The sequence below is a fragment of the Salvelinus fontinalis genome, chromosome 10 (genome assembly GCF_029448725.1).
Source record: "Salvelinus fontinalis isolate EN_2023a chromosome 10, ASM2944872v1, whole genome shotgun sequence".
Taxonomy (NCBI): Eukaryota; Metazoa; Chordata; class Actinopteri; order Salmoniformes; family Salmonidae; genus Salvelinus; species Salvelinus fontinalis.
The window spans coordinates 48,781,062-48,798,185 of NC_074674.1; the positions used below are offsets into that span (position 1 = coordinate 48,781,062).

General features: G+C 53.9%; 1 protein-coding gene across 1 annotated transcript in view; it reads right to left on the reverse strand.

The window, feature by feature from the left end:
* tmem135 (transmembrane protein 135) overlaps positions 1-16,035 on the reverse strand; it is a 39,519-nt gene extending 23,484 nt beyond the window's left edge. Inside the window, 6 exon segments of the mRNA XM_055936939.1 lie at positions 1,577-1,665; positions 2,351-2,416; positions 2,563-2,596; positions 9,284-9,376; positions 9,626-9,753; positions 15,802-16,035. Of these exon segments, the coding sequence (XP_055792914.1) occupies positions 1,577-1,665; positions 2,351-2,416; positions 2,563-2,596; positions 9,284-9,376; positions 9,626-9,753; positions 15,802-15,939 (548 nt within the window). The 5' untranslated portion in view covers positions 15,940-16,035.
* Between the last annotated feature and the right edge of the window lie 1,089 nt (positions 16,036-17,124).

Sequence of the window (17,124 nt, forward strand, 5' to 3'; positions counted from 1 at the left end):
GTACCCCAACACGGCTAAGACACAGCCTTTATAGAGAAGTGGTACCCCAACACGGCTAAGACACAGCCTTTATAGAGAAGTGGTACACCAACACGGCTAAGACACAGCCTTTATAGAGAAGTGGTACCCCAACACGGCTAAGACACAGCCTTTATAGAGAAGTGGTACCCCAACACGGCTAAGACACAGCCTTTATAGAGAAGTGGTACCCCAACACGGCTAAGACACAGCCTTTATAGAGAAGTGGTACCCCAACACGGCTAAGACACAGCCTTTATAGAGAAGTGGTACCCCAACACGGCTAAGACACAGCCTTTATAGAGAAGTGGTACCCCAACACGGCTAAGACACAGCCTTTATAGAGAAGTGGTACCCCAACACGGCTAAGACACAGCCTTTATAGAGAAGTGGTACCCCAACACGGCTAAGACACAGCCTTTATAGAGAAGTGGTACCCCAACACGGCTAAGACACAGCCTTTATAGAGAAGTGGTACCCCAACACGGCTAAGACACAGCCTTTATAGAGAAGTGGTACCCCAACACGGCTAAGACACAGCCTTTATAGAGAAGTGGTACCCCAACACGGCTAAGACACAGCCTTTACAGAGAAGTGGTACCCCAACACGGCTAAGACACAGCCTTGATAGAGTAGTGGTACCCCAACATGGCTAAGACACAGCCTTTATAGAGAAGTGGTACCCCAACACGGCTAAGACACAGCCTTTATAGAGAAGTGGTACCCCAACACGGCTAAGACACAGCCTTTATAGAGAAGTGGTACCCCCAACACGGCTAAGACACAGCCTTTATAGAGAAGTGGTACCCCAACACGGCTAAGACACAGCCTTTATAGAGAAGTGGTACCCCAACACGGCTAAGACACAGCCTTTATAGAGAAGTGGTACCCCAACACGGCTAAGACACAGCCTTTATAGAGAAGTGGTACCCCAACACGGCTAAGACACAGCCTTTATAGAGACGTGGTACCCCAACACGGCTAAGACACAGCCTTTATAGATAAGTGGTACCCCAACACGGCTAAGACACAGCCTTGATAGAGTAGTGGTACCCCAACATGGCTAAGACACAGCCTTTATAGAGAAGTGGTACCCCAACACGGCTAAGACACAGCCTTTATAGAGAAGTGGTACCCCAACACGGCTAAGACACAGCCTTTATAGAGAAGTGGTACCCCCAACACGGCTAAGATACAGCCTTTATAGAGAAGTGGTACCCCAACACGGCTAAGACACAGCCTTTATAGAGAAGTGGTACCCCAACACGGCTAAGACACAGCCTTTATAGAGAAGTGGTACCCCAACACGGCTAAGACACAGCCTTTATAGAGAAGTGGTACCCCAACACGGCTAAGACACAGCCTTGATAGAGAAGTGGTACCCCAACACGGCTAAGACACAGCCTTTATAGAGAAGTGGTACCCCAACACGGCTAAGACACAGCCTTTATAGAGAAGTGGTACCCCAACACGGCTAAGACACAGCCTTGATAGAGAAGTGGTACCCCCAACACGGCCGTGTGTTTGGAGTTGGTACAGTTTGATAGAGAAGCCTTACTTGAGCGCTGAGAAAGAGAATCCTTTAAGTCCATCTTTACTCCTGAAGAAGAACATGTAGAGGGATGACGTCAAACAGAACAGCAGAACCTGGAGAGAGAGAGAGAGGTGCAATTAAAGGACACATCCCTCACACTTTCTATCCCCAAACTACATCATCCCCCATCCCCTCCATCCTCCTCCCTCCCTCCCGCTCCATCATCCCCCATCCCCTCCATCCTCCTCCCTCCCTCCCCCTCCATCATCCCCCATCCCCTCCATCCTCCTCCCTCCCTCCCCCTCCATCATCCCCCATCCCCCTCCCTCCTCCCGCTCCATCATCCCCCATCCCCTCCATCCTCCTCCCTCCCTCCCCCTCCATCATCCCCCATCCCCTCCATCCTCCTCCCTCCCTCCCTCCCCCCTCCCTCCCTCCCCCTCCATCATCCCCCATCCCCTCCATCCTCCTCCCTCCCTCCCCCTCCATCATCCCCCATCCCCCTCCCTCCTCCCGCTCCATCATCCCCCATCCCCTCCATCCTCCTCCCTCCCTCCCCCTCCATCATCCCCCATCCCCTCCATCCTCCTCCCTCCCTCCCTCCCCCCTCCCTCCCTCCCCCTCCATCATCCCCCATCCCCTCCATCCTCCTCCCTCCCTCCCCCTCCATCATCCCCCATCCCCCTCCCTCCTCCCCCTCCATCATCCCCCATACCCTCCATCCTCACTCCCTCCTCCCCATCCATCCTCCTCCCCCTTCATCCATCCTCACTCCCTCCTCCCCTCCCTCCATCCTACCTCCCCGTGTTTGAGGGGGTTGACGATGCCTCGTGTGACGGCCATACGGAACAAGGTCTCTGTCGCCTAGGAAACGAAACACACAAACAATAGCTTTTCACATGCCTGCCCGCCCGTCCGTCCGCCCGCCCACATTCACATCATATGATCTCAGGGTAACAGCACGGCTGTAACAAGTAGAGAGGTGGTCAGAAGAGGTAGAGGTCTCTTACCAGGTTGGCCATGTAGATCGTCAGCAGACCTCTCCTGCAAGAAAACACACATCAATAATAATGATTAAACCTGGGGAGAGAAAACTGAAAACAGGAGAGGAGAAAAGGGAAGAGAGAGGAGACGGGAAAAGAGAAGAGAGGAGGGGGGAGGAGAGGATTGGAAAAGGGAAGAGAGGAGAGGGGGAAAGGAAAGAGGAGAGGGGGAAAGGAAAGAGGAGAGGGGGAAAGGAAAGAGGAGAGGGGGAAAGAGAGGGGGAAAGAGAGGGGGAAAGAGAGGGGGAAAGAGAGGGGGAAAGAGAGGAGAGGGGGAAAGAGAGGAGAGGGGGAAAGAGAGGAGAGGGGGAAAGAGAGGAGAGGGGGAAAGAGAGGAGAGGGGGAAAGAGAGGAGAGGGGGAAAGAGAGGAGAGGGGGAAAGAGAGGAGAGGGGGAAAGAGAGGAGAGGGGGAAAGAGAGGAGAGGGGGAAAGAGAGGAGAGGGGGAAAGAGAGGAGAGGGGGAAAGAGAGGAGAGGGGGAAAGAGAGGAGAGGGGGAAAGAGAGGAGAGGTGGAAAGAGAGGAGAGGGGGAAAGAGAGGAGAGGGGGAAAGAGAGGAGAGGGGGAAAGAGAGGAGAGGGGGAAAGAGAGGAGAGGGGGAAAGAGAGGAGAGGGGGAAAGAGAGGAGAGGGGGAAAGAGAGGAGAGGGGGAAAGAGAGGAGAGGGGGAAAGAGAGGAGAGGGGAAAGAGAGGAGAGGGGGAAAGAGAGGAGAGGGGGAAAGAGAGGAGAGGGGAAAGAGAGGAGAGCGTAGAAAGAGAGGAGAGGGGGAAAGAGAGGAGAGGGGAAAGAGAGGAGAGCGTAGAAAGAGAGGAGAGAGGGGGAAGAGAGGAGAGGGGAAAGAGAGGAGAGGGGGAAAGAGAGGAGAGGGGGAAAGAGAGGAGAGGGGGAAGAGAGGAGAGGGGGAAAGAGAGGAGAGGGGGAAGAGAGGAGAGGGGGAAAGAGAGGAGAGGGGGAAAGAGAGGAGAGGGGGAAAGAGAGGAGAGGGGGAAAGAGAGGAGAGGGGGAAAGAGAGGAGAGGGGGAAAGAGAGGAGAGGGGGAAAGAGAGGAGAGGGGGAAAGAGAGGAGAGGGGGAAAGAGAGGAGAGGGGGAAAGAGAGGAGAGGGGGAAAGAGAGGAGAGGGGGAAAGAGAGGAGAGGGGGAAAGAGAGGAGAGGGGGAAAGAGAGGAGAGGGGGAAAGAGAGGAGAGGGGGAAAGAGAGGAGAGGGGGAAAGAGAGGAGAGGGGGAAAGAGAGGAGAGGGGGAAAGAGAGGAGAGGGGGGAAAGAGAGGAGAGGGGGAAAGAGAGGAGAGGGGGAAAGAGAGGAGAGGGGGAAAGAGAGGAGAGGGGGAAAGAGAGGAGAGGGGGAAAGAGAGGAGAGGGGAAAGAGAGGAGAGGGGAAAGAGAGGAGAGGGGGAAAGAGAGGAGAGGGGGAAAGAGAGGAGAGGGGGAAAGAGAGGAGAGGGGGAAAGAGAGGAGAGGGGGAAAGAGAGGAGAGGGGGAAAGAGAGGAGAGGGGGAAAGAGAGGAGAGGGGGAAAGAGAGGAGAGGGGGAAAGAGAGGAGAGGGGAAAGAGAGGAGAGGGGGAAAGAGAGGAGAGGGGGAAAGAGAGGAGAGGGGGAAAGAGAGGAGAGGGGGAAAGAGAGGAGAGGGGGAAAGAGAGGAGAGGGGGAAAGAGAGGAGAGGGGGAAAGAGAGGAGAGGGGGAAAGAGAGGAGAGGGGGAAAGAGAGGAGAGGGGGAAAGAGAGGAGAGGGGGAAAGAGAGGAGAGGGGGAAAGAGAGGAGAGGGGAAAGAAAGAGAGGAGAGGGGGAAAGAGAGGAGAGGGGGAAAGAGAGGAGAGGGGGAAAGAGAGGAGAGGGGGAAAGAGAGGAGAGGGGGAAAGAGAGGAGAGGGGGAAAGAGAGGAGAGGGGGAAAGAGAGGAGAGGGGAAAGAGAGGAGAGGGGGAAAGAGAGGAGAGGGGGAAAGAGAGGAGAGGGGGAAAGAGAGGAGAGGGGGAAAGAGAGGAGAGGGGGAAAGAGAGGAGAGGGGGAAAGAGAGGAGAGGGGGAAAGAGAGGAGAGGGGGAAAGAGAGGAGAGGGGGAAAGAGAGGAGAGGGGGAAAGAGAGGAGAGGGGGAAAGAGAGGAGAGGGGGAAAGAGAGGAGAGGGGGAAAGAGAGGAGAGGGGGAAAGAGAGGAGAGGGGGAAAGAGAGGAGAGGGGGAAAGAGAGGAGAGGGGGAAGAGAGGAGAGGGGAAGAGAGGAGAGGGGAAAGAGAGGAGAGGGGAAAGAGAGGAGAGGGGGAAAGAGAGGAGAGGGGGGAAAGAGAGGAGAGGGGGAAAGAGAGGAGAGGGGGAAAGAGAGGAGAGGGGGAAAGAGAGGAGAGGGGGAAGAGAGGAGAGGGGGAAGAGAGGAGAGGGGGAAAGAGAGGAGAGGGGGAAAGAGAGGAGAGGGGGAAAGAGAGGAGAGGGGGAAAGAGAGGAGAGGGGGAAAGAGAGGAGAGGGGAAAGAGAGGAGAGGGGAAGAGAGGAGAGGGGGAAAGAGAGGAGAGGGGGAAAGAGAGGAGAGGGGGAAAGAGAGGAGAGGGGGAAAGAGAGGAGAGGGGGAAAGAGAGGAGAGGGGGAAAGAGAGGAGAGGGGGAAAGAGAGGAGAGGGGGAAAGAGAGGAGAGGGGGAAAGAGAGGAGAGGGGAAAGAGAGGAGAGGGGGAGAGAGAGAGGAGAGGGGGGAAAGAGAGGAGAGGGGTAAAGAGAGGGAGAGGGGGAAAGAGAGGAGAGGGGGAAGAGAGAGGAGAGGGGGAAAGAGAGGAGAGGGGAAAGAGAGGAGAGGGGGAAAGAGAGGAGAGGGGGAAAGAGAGGAGAGGGGGAAGAGAGGAGAGAGGAGGAGAGAGCAGAGGGGGAAAGAGAGGAGAGGGGGAAAGAGAGGAGAGGGGGAAAGAGAGGAGAGGGGGAAAGAGAGGAGAGGGGGAAAGAGAGGAGAGGGGGAAAGAGAGGAGAGGGGGAAAGAGAGGAGAGGGGGAAAGAGAGGAGAGGGGGAAAGAGAGGAGAGGGGAAAGAGAGGAGAGGGGGAAAGAGAGGAGAGGGGGAAAGAGAGGAGAGGGGGAAAGAGAGGAGAGGGAGAAAGAGAGGAGAGGGGGAAAGAGAGGAGAGGGGAGAAGAGAGGAGAGGGGGAAAGAGAGGAGAGGGGGGAAGAGAGGAGAGGGGAAAGAGAGGAGAGGGGGAAAGAGAGGAGAGGGGGAAAGAGAGGAGAGGGGGAAAGAGAGGAGAGGGGGAAGAGAGGAGAGGGGGAAGAGAGGAGAGGGGAAAGAGAGGAGAGGGGGAAAGAGAGGAGAGGGGGAAAGAGAGGAGAGGGGGAAAGAGAGGAGAGGGGGAAAGAGAGGAGAGGGGGAAAGAGAGGAGAGGGGGAAAGAGAGGAGAGGGGGAAAGAGAGGAGAGGGGGAAAGAGAGGAGAGGGGGAAAGAGAGGAGAGGGGGAAAGAGAGGAGAGGGGGAAAGAGAGGAGAGGGGGAAAGAGAGGAGAGGGGGAAAGAGAGGAGAGGGGGAAAGAGAGGAGAGGGGGAAAGAGAGGAGAGGGGGGAAAGAGAGGAGAGGGGGGAAAGAGAGGAGAGGGGGAAAGAGAGGAGAGGGGGAAAGAGAGGAGAGGGGGAAAGAGAGGAGAGGGGGAAAGAGAGGAGAGGGGGAAAGAGAGGAGGGGGAAGAGAGGGGGAAAGAGAGGAGAGGGGGAAAGAGAGGAGAGGGGGAAAGAGAGGAGAGGGGGAAAGAGAGGAGAGGGGGAAAGAGAGGAGAGGGGGAAAGAGAGGAGAGGGGGAAAGAGAGGAGAGGGGGAAAGAGAGGAGAGGGGGAAAGAGAGGAGAGGGGGAAAGAGAGGAGAGGGGGAAAGAGAGGAGATGGGGAAAGAGAGAGAGGGGAAAGAGAAGAGAGGGGAAAGAGAGGAGAGGGGGAAAGAGAGGAGAGGGGAAAGAGAGGAGAGGGGAAGAGAGGAGAGGGGAAGAGGGAGGGGAAAGAGAGGAGAGGGGGAAAGAGAGGAGAGGGGGAAAGAGAGGAGAGGGGGAAAGAGAGGAGAGGGGGAAAGAGAGGAGAAGGGGAAAGAGAGGAGAAGGGGAAAGAGAGGAGAGGGGAAAGAGAGGAGAGCGTAGAAAGAGAGGAGAGCGTAGAAAGAGAGGAGAGGGGGAAAGAGAGGAGAGGGGGAAAGAGAGGAGAGGGGGAAAGAGAGGAGAGGGGGAAAGAGAGGAGAGGGGGAAAGAGAGGAGAGGGGGAAAGAGAGGAGAGGGGGAAAGAGAGGAGAGGGGGAAAGAGAGGAGAGGGGGAAAGAGAGGAGATGGGGAAAGAGAGGAGATGGGGAAAGAGAGGAGATGGGGAAAGAGAGGAGAGGGGGAAAGAGAGGAGAGGGGGAAAGAGAGGAGAGGGGGAAAGAGAGGAGAGGGGGAAAGAGAGGAGAGGGGGAAAGAGAGGAGAGGGGGAAAGAGAGGAGAGGGGGAAAGAGAGGAGAGGGGGAAAGAGAGGAGAGGGGGAAAGAGAGGAGAGGGGGAAAGAGAGGAGAGGGGGAAAGAGAGGAGAGGGGGAAAGAGAGGAGAGGGGGAAAGAGAGGAGAGGGGGAAAGAGAGGAGAGGGGGAAAGAGAGGAGAGGGGGAAAGAGAGGAGAGGGGGAAAGAGAGGAGAGCGTAGAAAGAGAGGAGAGCGTAGAAAGAGAGGAGAGCGTAGAAAGAGAGGAGAGGGGGAAAGAGAGGAGAGGGGGAAAGAGAGGAGAGGGGAAAGAGAGGAGAGGGGGAAAGAGAGGAGAGGGGGAAAGAGAGGAGAGGGGGAAAGAGAGGAGAGGGGAAAGAGAGGAGAGCGTAGAAAGAGAGGAGAGCGTAGAAAGAGAGGAGAGGGGGAAGAGAGGAGAGGGGGAAGAGAGGAGAGGGGGAAGAGAGGAGAGGGGGAAAGAGAGGAGAGGGGGAAAGAGAGGAGAGGGGGAAAGAGAGGAGAGGGGGAAAGAGAGGAGAGGGGGAAAGAGAGGAGAGGGGGAAAGAGAGGAGAGGGGGAAAGAGAGGAGAGGGGGAAAGAGAGGAGAGGGGGAAAGAGAGGAGAGGGGGAAAGAGAGGAGAGGGGGAAAGAGAGGAGAGGGGGAAAGAGAGGAGAGGGGGAAAGAGAGGAGAGGGGGAAAGAGAGGAGAGGGGGAAAGAGAGGAGAGGGGGAAAGAGAGGAGAGGGGGGAAAGAGAGGAGAGGGGGAAAGAGAGGAGAGGGGGAAAGAGAGGAGAGGGGGAAAGAGAGGAGAGGGGGAAAGAGAGGAGAGGGGGAAAGAGAGGAGAGGGGGAAAGAGAGGAGAGGGGGAAAGAGAGGAGAGGGGGGAAAGAGAGGAGAGGGGGGAAAGAGAGGAGAGGGGGAAAGAGAGGAGAGGGGGAAAGAGAGGAGAGGGGGAAAGAGAGGAGAGGGGGAAAGAGAGGAGAGGGGGAAAGAGAGGAGAGGTGGAAAGAGAGGAGAGGAGAAATAGAGGAGAGGGGGAAAGAGAGGAGAGGGGGAAAGAGAGGAGAGGGGGAAAGAGAGGAGAGGGGGAAAGAGAGGAGAGGGGGAAAGAGAGGAGAGGGGGAAAGAGAGGAGAGGGGGAAAGAGAGGAGAGGGTGAAAGAGAGGAGATGGGGAAAGAGAGGAGATGGGGAAAGAGAGGAGATGGGGAAAGAGAAGAGAGGGGAAAAGAGAAGAGAGGGGAAAAGAGAGGAGAGGGGAAAAGAGAGGAGAGGGGGAAAGAGAGGAGAGGGGAAAAGAGAGGAGAGGGGGGAAAGAGAGGAGAGGGGAAAGAGAGGAGAGGGGGAAAGAGAGGAGAAGGGGAAAGAGAGGAGAGCGTAAAGAGAGGAGAGCGTAGAAAGAGAGGAGAGCGTAGAAAGAGAGGAGAGGGGGAAGAGAGGAGAGGGGGAAGAGAGGAGAGGGGGAAAGAGAGGAGAGGGGGAAAGAGAGGAGAGGGGGAAAGAGAGGAGAGGGGGAAAGAGAGGAGAGGGGGAAAGAGAGGAGAGGGGGAAAGAGAGGAGAGGGGGAAAGAGAGGAGAGGGGGAAAGAGAGGAGAGGGGGAAAGAGAGGAGAGGGGGAAAGAGAGGAGAGGGGGAAAGAGAGGAGAGGGGGAAAGAGAGGAGAGGGGGAAAGAGAGGAGAGGGGGAAAGAGAGGAGAGGGGGAAAGAGAGGAGAGGGGGAAAGAGAGGAGAGGGGGAAAGAGAGGAGAGGGGGAAAGAGAGGAGAGGGGGAAAGAGAGGAGAGGGGGAAAGAGAGGAGAGGGGGAAAGAGAGGAGAGGGGGAAAGAGAGGAGAGGGGGAAAGAGAGGAGAGGGGGAAAGAGAGGAGAGGGGGAAAGAGAGGAGAGGGGGAAAGAGAGGAGAGGGGGAAAGAGAGGAGAGGGGGAAAGAGAGGAGAGGGGGAAAGAGAGGCGAGCGTAGAAAGAGAGGAGAGCGTAGAAAGAGAGGAGAGCGTAGAAAGAGAGGAGAGCGTAGAAAGAGAGGAGAGGGGGAAAGAGAGGAGAGGGGGAAAGAGAGGAGAGGGGGAAAGAGAGGAGAGGGGGAAAGAGAGGAGAGGGGGAAAGAGAGGAGAGGGGAAAGAGAGGAGAGCGTAGAAAGAGAGGAGAGCGTAGAAAGAGAGGAGAGCGTAGAAAGAGAGGAGAGGGGGAAAGAGAGGAGAGGGGGAAAGAGAGGAGAGGGGGAAAGAGAGGAGAGGGGGAAAGAGAGGAGAGGGGGAAAGAGAGGAGAGAGTAGAGGAGAAAATGGGAGGGGAGAGGGTACCTGCTCTTGCGTTCCATGAGGATAGAGATGTAAGAGGCAGGTAGAGCTGCTCCGAACCCAGCTGACCACGAGGTGAAGCCACCCAGCAGTTTCCTAACACACACCAAACAAGATAACAACTTATCTGAAGTCTTATCTGACACTGCCTGGTACCATCTAGTACACTATGGACTTCACCCTCTTCACCCTACTGGGACAGAGGACAGAGACTACTGGGACAGAGGACAGAGACTGTTTTCAAATCCCTCTCATTGGCTATCAGGTCAGGCCACTCAAGGACTGTGTGCCCATGCGTGTGTGTGTGTGTATGTGTGTGTGTGTGTGTGTGTGTGTGTGTGTTACCTGAGAATGCAGAAGAAGGCGATGTAGAGTCCTCCATTAGCGGTGAGGAAGGAGGTGGACTGAAGGATCTCAGGGAGGAGTCTCTTCAGATAATACTCCTTCTTCCTCCTCCGCAGGATGGCTGCTATCTACACACACACACACACACACACACACACACACACACACACACACACACACACACACACACACACACACACGAGATCAGGAAGTGAACATCAAGTTGAACAAATGCAAACAAATGCAAACTAACCTTACCGTCCACGGTCAGAACAGATCCACTAACCTTACCGTCCACGGTCAGAACAGATCCACTAACCTTACCGTCCACGGTCAGAACAGATCCACTAACCTTACCGTCCACGGTCAGAACAGATCCACTAACCTTACCGTCCACGGTCAGAACAGATCCACTAACCTTACCGTCCAGAACAGATCCACTAACCTTACCGTCCAGAACAGATCCACTAACCTTACCGTCCAGAACAGATCCACTAACATTACCGTCCAGAACAGATCCACTAACCTTACCGTCCATAACAGATCCACTAACCTTACCGTCCACGGTCAGAACAGATCCACTAACCTTACCGTCCACGGTCAGAACAGATCCATTAACCTTACCGTCCACGGTCAGAACAGATCAACTAACCTTACCGTCCAGGGTCAGAACAGATCCACTAACCTTACCGTCCACGGTCAGAACAGATCCACTAACCTTACCGTCCACGGTCAGAACAGATCCACTAACCTTACCGTCCACGGTCAAAACAGATCCACTAACCTTACCGTCCACGGTCAAAACAGATCCACTAACCTTACCGTCCACAACAGATCCACTAACCTTACCGTCCACAACAGATCCACTAACCTTACCGTCCACGGTCAGAACAGATCCACTAACCTTACCGTCCAGGGTCAGAACAGATCCACTAACCTTACCGTCCAGGGTCAGAACAGATCCACTAACCTTACCGTCCAGAACAGATCCACTAACCTTACCGTCCAGAACAGATCCACTAACCTTACCGTCCAGAACAGATCCACTAACCTTACCGTCCAGAACAGATCCACTAACCTTACCGTCCAGAACAGATCCACTAACCTTACCGTCCACGGTCAGAACAGATCCACTAACCTTACCGTCCACGGTCAGAACAGATCCACTAACCTTACCGTCCACGGTCAGAACAGATCCACTAACCTTACCGTCCAGAACAGATCCACTAACCTTACCGTCCAGAACAGATCCACTAACCTTACCGTCCACGGTCAGTACAGATCCACTAACCTTACCGTCCACGGTCAGAACAGATCCACTAACCTTACCGTCCACGGTCAGAACAGATCCACTAACCTTACCGTCCACGGTCAGAACAGATCCACTAACCTTACCGTCCACGGTCAGAACAGATCCACTAACCTTACCGTCCACGGTCAGAACAGATCCACTAACCTTACCGTCCACGGTCAGAACAGATCCACTAACCTTACCGTCCAGAACAGATCCACTAACCTTACCGTCCAGAACAGATCCACTAACCTTACCGTCCAGAACAGATCCACTAACCTTACCGTCCACGGTCAGAACAGATCCACTAACCTTACCGTCCACGGTCAGAACAGATCCACTAACCTTACCGTCCACGGTCAGAACAGATCCACTAACCTTACCGTCCAGAACAGATCCAATAACCTTACCGTCCACGGTCAGTACAGATCCACTAACCTTACCGTCCACGGTCAGAACAGATCCACTAACCTTACCGTCCACGGTCAGAACAGATCCACTAACCTTACCGTCCACGGTCAGAACAGATCCACTAACCTTACCGTCCACGGTCAGAACAGATCCACTAACCTTACCGTCCACGGTCAGAACAGATCCACTAACCTTACCGTCCACGGTCAGAACAGATCCACTAACCTTACCGTCCACGGTCAGAACAGATCCACTAACCTTACCGTCCACGGTCAGAACAGATCCACTAACCTTACCGTCCACGGTCAGAACAGATCCACTAACCTTACCGTCCACGGTCAGAACAGATCCACTAACCTTACCGTCCACGGTCAGAACAGATCCACTAACCTTACCGTCCACGGTCAGAACAGATCCACTAACCTTACCGTCCACGGTCAGAACAGATCCACTAACCTTACCGTCCACGGTCAGAACAGATCCACTAACCTTACCGTCCACGGTCAGAACAGATCCACTAACTTTACCGTCCACGGTCAGAACAGATCCACTAACCTTACCGTCCACAATCAGAACAGATCCACTAACCTTACCGTCCACGGTCAGAACAGATCAGGCCATTTGGCCTTCAAGGAGGTTCCCAACCTGCCAGGGCACCGAGGCCATCGGTCAGGGCACCGAGGCCATCGGTCAGGGCACCGAGGCCATCGGTCAGGGCACCGAGGCCATCGGTCAGGGCACCGAGGCCATCGGTCAGGGCACCGAGGCCATCGGTCAGGGCACCGAGGCCATCGGTCAGGGCACCGAGGCCATGGTGTTCCGGCCATAGGAATGTTTCGGGTATTATTGTATAAACACTTCCTCATATGCCATTGAAACCAGCATTTCTCATGTTCTCAAATTGTCCAGCGGCCAAAGACACAATCCTAGTCATATTAACAACCCATAGCAACAACCCACGGCAACAACCAACGGCAAAAACCCATCAACAACCCATAGCAACGCAACAACCCGCCATAACAACCCGCCGTAACAACCCGCCGTAACAACCCGCCGTAACAACCCGCCGTAACAACCCGCCGTAACAACCCGCCGTAACAACCCGCCGTAACAACCCGCCGTAACAACCCGCCGTAACAACCCGCCGTAACAACCCGCCGTAACAACCCGCCGTAACAACCCGCCGTAACAACCCGCCGTAACAACCCGCCGTAACAACCCGCCGTAACAACCCGCCGTAACAACACTCACTGGGCCATGGGAGACCACTAGACACTCACCGGGCCATGGGAGACCACTATATAGTCACTGGGCCATGGGAGACCACTAGACACTCACTGGGCCGTGGGAGACCACCAGACACTCACTGGGCCATGGGAGACCACTAGACACTCACTGGGCCATGGAGGACCACTATATAGTCACTGGGCCGTGGGAGACCACTAGACACTCACCGGGCCATGGGAGACCACTAGACACTCACCGGGCCATGGGAGACCACTAGACACTCACCGGGCCATGGGAGACAACTAGACACTCACTGGGCCATGGGAGACCACTATATAGTCACTGGGCCATGGGAGACCACTAGACACTCACTGGGCCATGGGAGACCACTATATAGTCACTGGGCCATGGGAGACCACTAGACACTCACTAGGCCATGGGAGACCACTAGACACTCACTGGGCCATGGGAGACCACTAGACACTCACCGGGCCATGGGAGACAACTAGACACTCACTGGGCCGTGGGAGACCACTAGACACTCACTGGGCCGTGGGAGACCACTAGACACTCACTGGGCCATGGGAGACCACTAGATAGTCACTGGGCCGTGGGAGACCACTATATAGTCACTGGGCCATGGGAGACCACTAGACACTCACTGGGCCATGGGAGACCACTAGACACTCACTAGGCCATGGGAGACCACTAGACACTCACTGGGCCGTGGGAGACCACTAGACACTCACTGGGCCATGGGAGACCACTAGACACTCACCGGGCCATGGGAGACCACCAGACACTCACTGGGCCGTGGGAGACCACTATATAGTTACCGGGCCATGGGAGACCACTAGACACTCACTGGGCCATGGGAGACCACTAGACACTCACTGGGCCATGGGAGACCACTAGACACTCACTAGGCCATGGGAGACCACTAGACACTCACTAGGCCATGGGAGACCACTAGACACTCACTTGGCCGTGGGAGACCACTAGACACTCACTTGGCCGTGGGAGACCACTAGACACTCACTTGGCCGTGGGAGACCACTAGACACTCACTTGGCCGTGGGAGACCACTAGACACTCACTGGGCCGTGGGAGACCACTAGACACTCACTGGGCCGTGGGAGACCACTAGACACTCACTGGGCCATGGGAGACCACTAGACACTCACTGGGCCATGGAGGACCACTAGACACTCACTAGGCCATGGGAGACCACTAGACACTCACTGGGCCGTGGGAGACCACTAGACACTCACCGGGCCGTGGAGGACCACTATACACTCACTGGGCCGTGGGAGACCACTAGACACTCACTGGGCCATGGGAGACCACTAGACACTCACTGGGCCATGGAGGACCACTAGACACTCACTAGGCCATGGGAGACCACTAGACACTCACTGGGCCGTGGGAGACCACTAGACACTCACCGGGCCGTGGAGGACCACTATACACTCACTGGGCCGTGGGAGACCACTAGACACTCACTAGGCAATGGGAGACCACTATATAGTCACTGGGCCATGGGAGACCACTAGACACTCACTAGGCCATGGGAGACCACTAGACACTCACTAGGCCATGGGAGACCACTATATAGTCACTGGGCCATGGGAGACCACTATTTAGTACAGGTTGGCTGCAATAATGGATGTTACTATTTCATCAGAGACACACAAAGATAACAAATGTAATCGCTGAATTCACTTTATTTAGCTATTTCATGCAGCCAATAGATAACTATTAGGCTAAACAAATAATGTTGTATTGTAATTTCACATTGTTTAAAGTTGACAGATATCATGTACACAAAGTAATGAGACTGGGTGTGTAAATCTGCCTCCAAGATTAGTGTGTCAAAGCCTCGTGTATCAGCCCTCCAACTAATACAGAAGACCAAGGACATTCACACTCATCAGATGAACAGTTTTTAACGAAGCCAGCAGCAACAGGTAGTGGTTAGACTGTTGGACTAGTAACCGAAAGGTTGCTGGATCGAATCCCCGAGCTGACAAGGTACAAATATATATATATCGTTCTGTCCCTGAACAAGGCAGTTAACCCGCTGTTCTCCGGTAGGCCGCCATTGAAAATAAGTTCTTAACTGACTTGCCTTGTTAAATAAAGGTTACATATTGTTTTAATCAAATCATTCATCTCAGTGACTGACCGTATACAGGTATTATTGCATGTTGACTAACCAATAGCTGTGAAATCACATTAAATCTATTCAGGATCAGTTTCATACATTTAATTCAGGTAAATTCAGTAGATTAACTTCATAGCGGCATTGACGTTGTTGGTTGGCTAGTAAGCAAAACGTGCCGTTACACACCGTTCACTTTTTGGGAACCTGGTCCTGCCAACTTGGTAGCTGGCTATGGTTAGTTGAAATAAAGCCAACCGATGTGCCAATATGAAAGTGCAACTATAAACTATAACCCCATCATAGCTTCATTTCTGAATGAAGTACCAGGCTGAGGAGCCTGCTTTCTAGCCTGCTTGTTAAGCGCTTTCATTCCACTCGTGTCATTTGCCAAAGCCATGTGAAATGAGCAGGAATGATGTTATCTAATATGTCTGGTAACGAGGCAGAGGGTTATCGGTTTGAAGAGGACACGTATCAGACAGTCCTTGTACTTTGAACCCCGACTCTCCGCGTAAAGTAGAACACCGTCCACTGGGCAAAACACCCGTGAAAAACACTCTTTTTCTAATGCCTCCCTCTCTGAAAATGTCCAGGGCCCCAAAACTGTACAAGTGTGCCAAGTTTAATGAAAGAAAAGTGAACCTCCTTTTCCCACATTGCCTGCACTATTAGTGATGTTGGGAAGGGCAAGTTCTGCAAGTGTCTGAGCCACCGCCACCCTGCTAGTTGGCTTAAACCCTTATATTACTGACTGTGCCGAGAGTTCAACTCAAGTCACACTAACGTTAGCTAGCTAGTTAGCTGGCAAATTGCAATATAGCTAGCTGGGATTCGCTAGCTAAATATGGAAGTTAACGTCGTAATGCAAAAGCAAGTATGTAAAATCTGTAGCCACGACGTCTCATTGCTAACGTCCGGCCACAAACTGTAGATAGCAACATAGCTATTCATGCGACCGATTAATTTAGCTAGCTTCCATCCATCCATAAGCCATGAACTTGGGCCCTTGTAGCACAACACGGCTAGCTAGCTAGCATTGGGTGGACAGATCCCTTGCCCGTGTATTTGGAGCTAGCTACTCACCAGGTAAAGCGGTGCATATATTTTGAAAGAGACCTCCAGAGCTCCCGCAGTGATCTCCAGGGTGGACATGACACAGGAAGGGTTCCATGTGTGCCCGATCTCATAGCAGCTGTGCGGTATCTTACTCAGGGCTGCCATAGTTGCACCGTGGACCGTCGGGGTAGCGAGCCGTGCTGTGCAGTGAGGAAACAGACGGCAGTGGACAGAGGCGCGCTCCCGACTGTGGGGAGATGCGCGGCACCGATGCAATTGAGGCAAAGGGTCATGGGAGGCGGGGGTAACAGTCGGACACACGCATGCGGTGTAGGTGGGAGTTCAGTTTGTTGTGTGTGTGTGTGTGTGTGTGTGTGTGTGTGTGTGTGTGTGTGTGTGTGTGTGTGTGTGTGTGTGTGTGTGTGTGTGTGTGTGTGTGTGTGTGTTCCTTCTTGCTGGATGTGCCTTGTGGCAATTGACCCTACAAACTGGCAGCCTAACCAACCCGTTTCCCCTCCATTTAAATTTACAGACAGCCAAATGAAGGAATATTTTTATATTTTTTTATTGAATGGTTTGTCCTAAGAGTTCAACAACCAATCAGTCTCTGTTGTAGTGGAACATCTGCCTACTGATGTCATGGTGGCTGTTTATCACATCTAGCCAGTCTGCCTGTCATATTACCCCATTATGAAGAGAGATTGCAGTTTAACTTCCCTGTAGAGACTGCAGACCTACTATGGACAGAGTGCAGTTTAACCTCCCTGTAGAGACTGCAAACCTACTATGGACAGAGTGCAGTTTAACTTCCCTGTAGAGACTGCAAACCTACTATGGACAGAGTGCAGTTTAACTTCCCTGTAGAGACTGCAGACCTACTATGAGATGCAGACCTACTTTAGAGATGTTCAGGACCAGTTTATTACTGGCCACTCATTCCAAAACAGACTGCAACTCTTTGTTAAGGGGTTTCAGTCACTTCATTAGCTGTGGTTGGAGGGCCAGCGTGGGTTCAGGCAAAGTCCGACAACAGGACGGCGGTGGTGAACATCAACAGGTTGCCCAGATATGGGACTCGTTCGGCAGGGCCTAAGTAAATATTTACGCATTGCGAGAACAAGTGCATTGTTGTCTGTTCAATGAGGGATCTTGGCACTATGGACACTCCTTTGGTTGCTTCAGACCCGGCTCTATGGACCTGATTCAGGCCACCGTGGAGAGGGTCCATCAGGAGGGTCTGTGGTTGATTCTAGTGGCTCCTCATTGGCCAAGACAACCCTGGTTCCTAGAGAGCATGTGGACCCATAGAGGGTTCTATTGTCCCAGGCACACAGGAGAGTTTGTCACCCA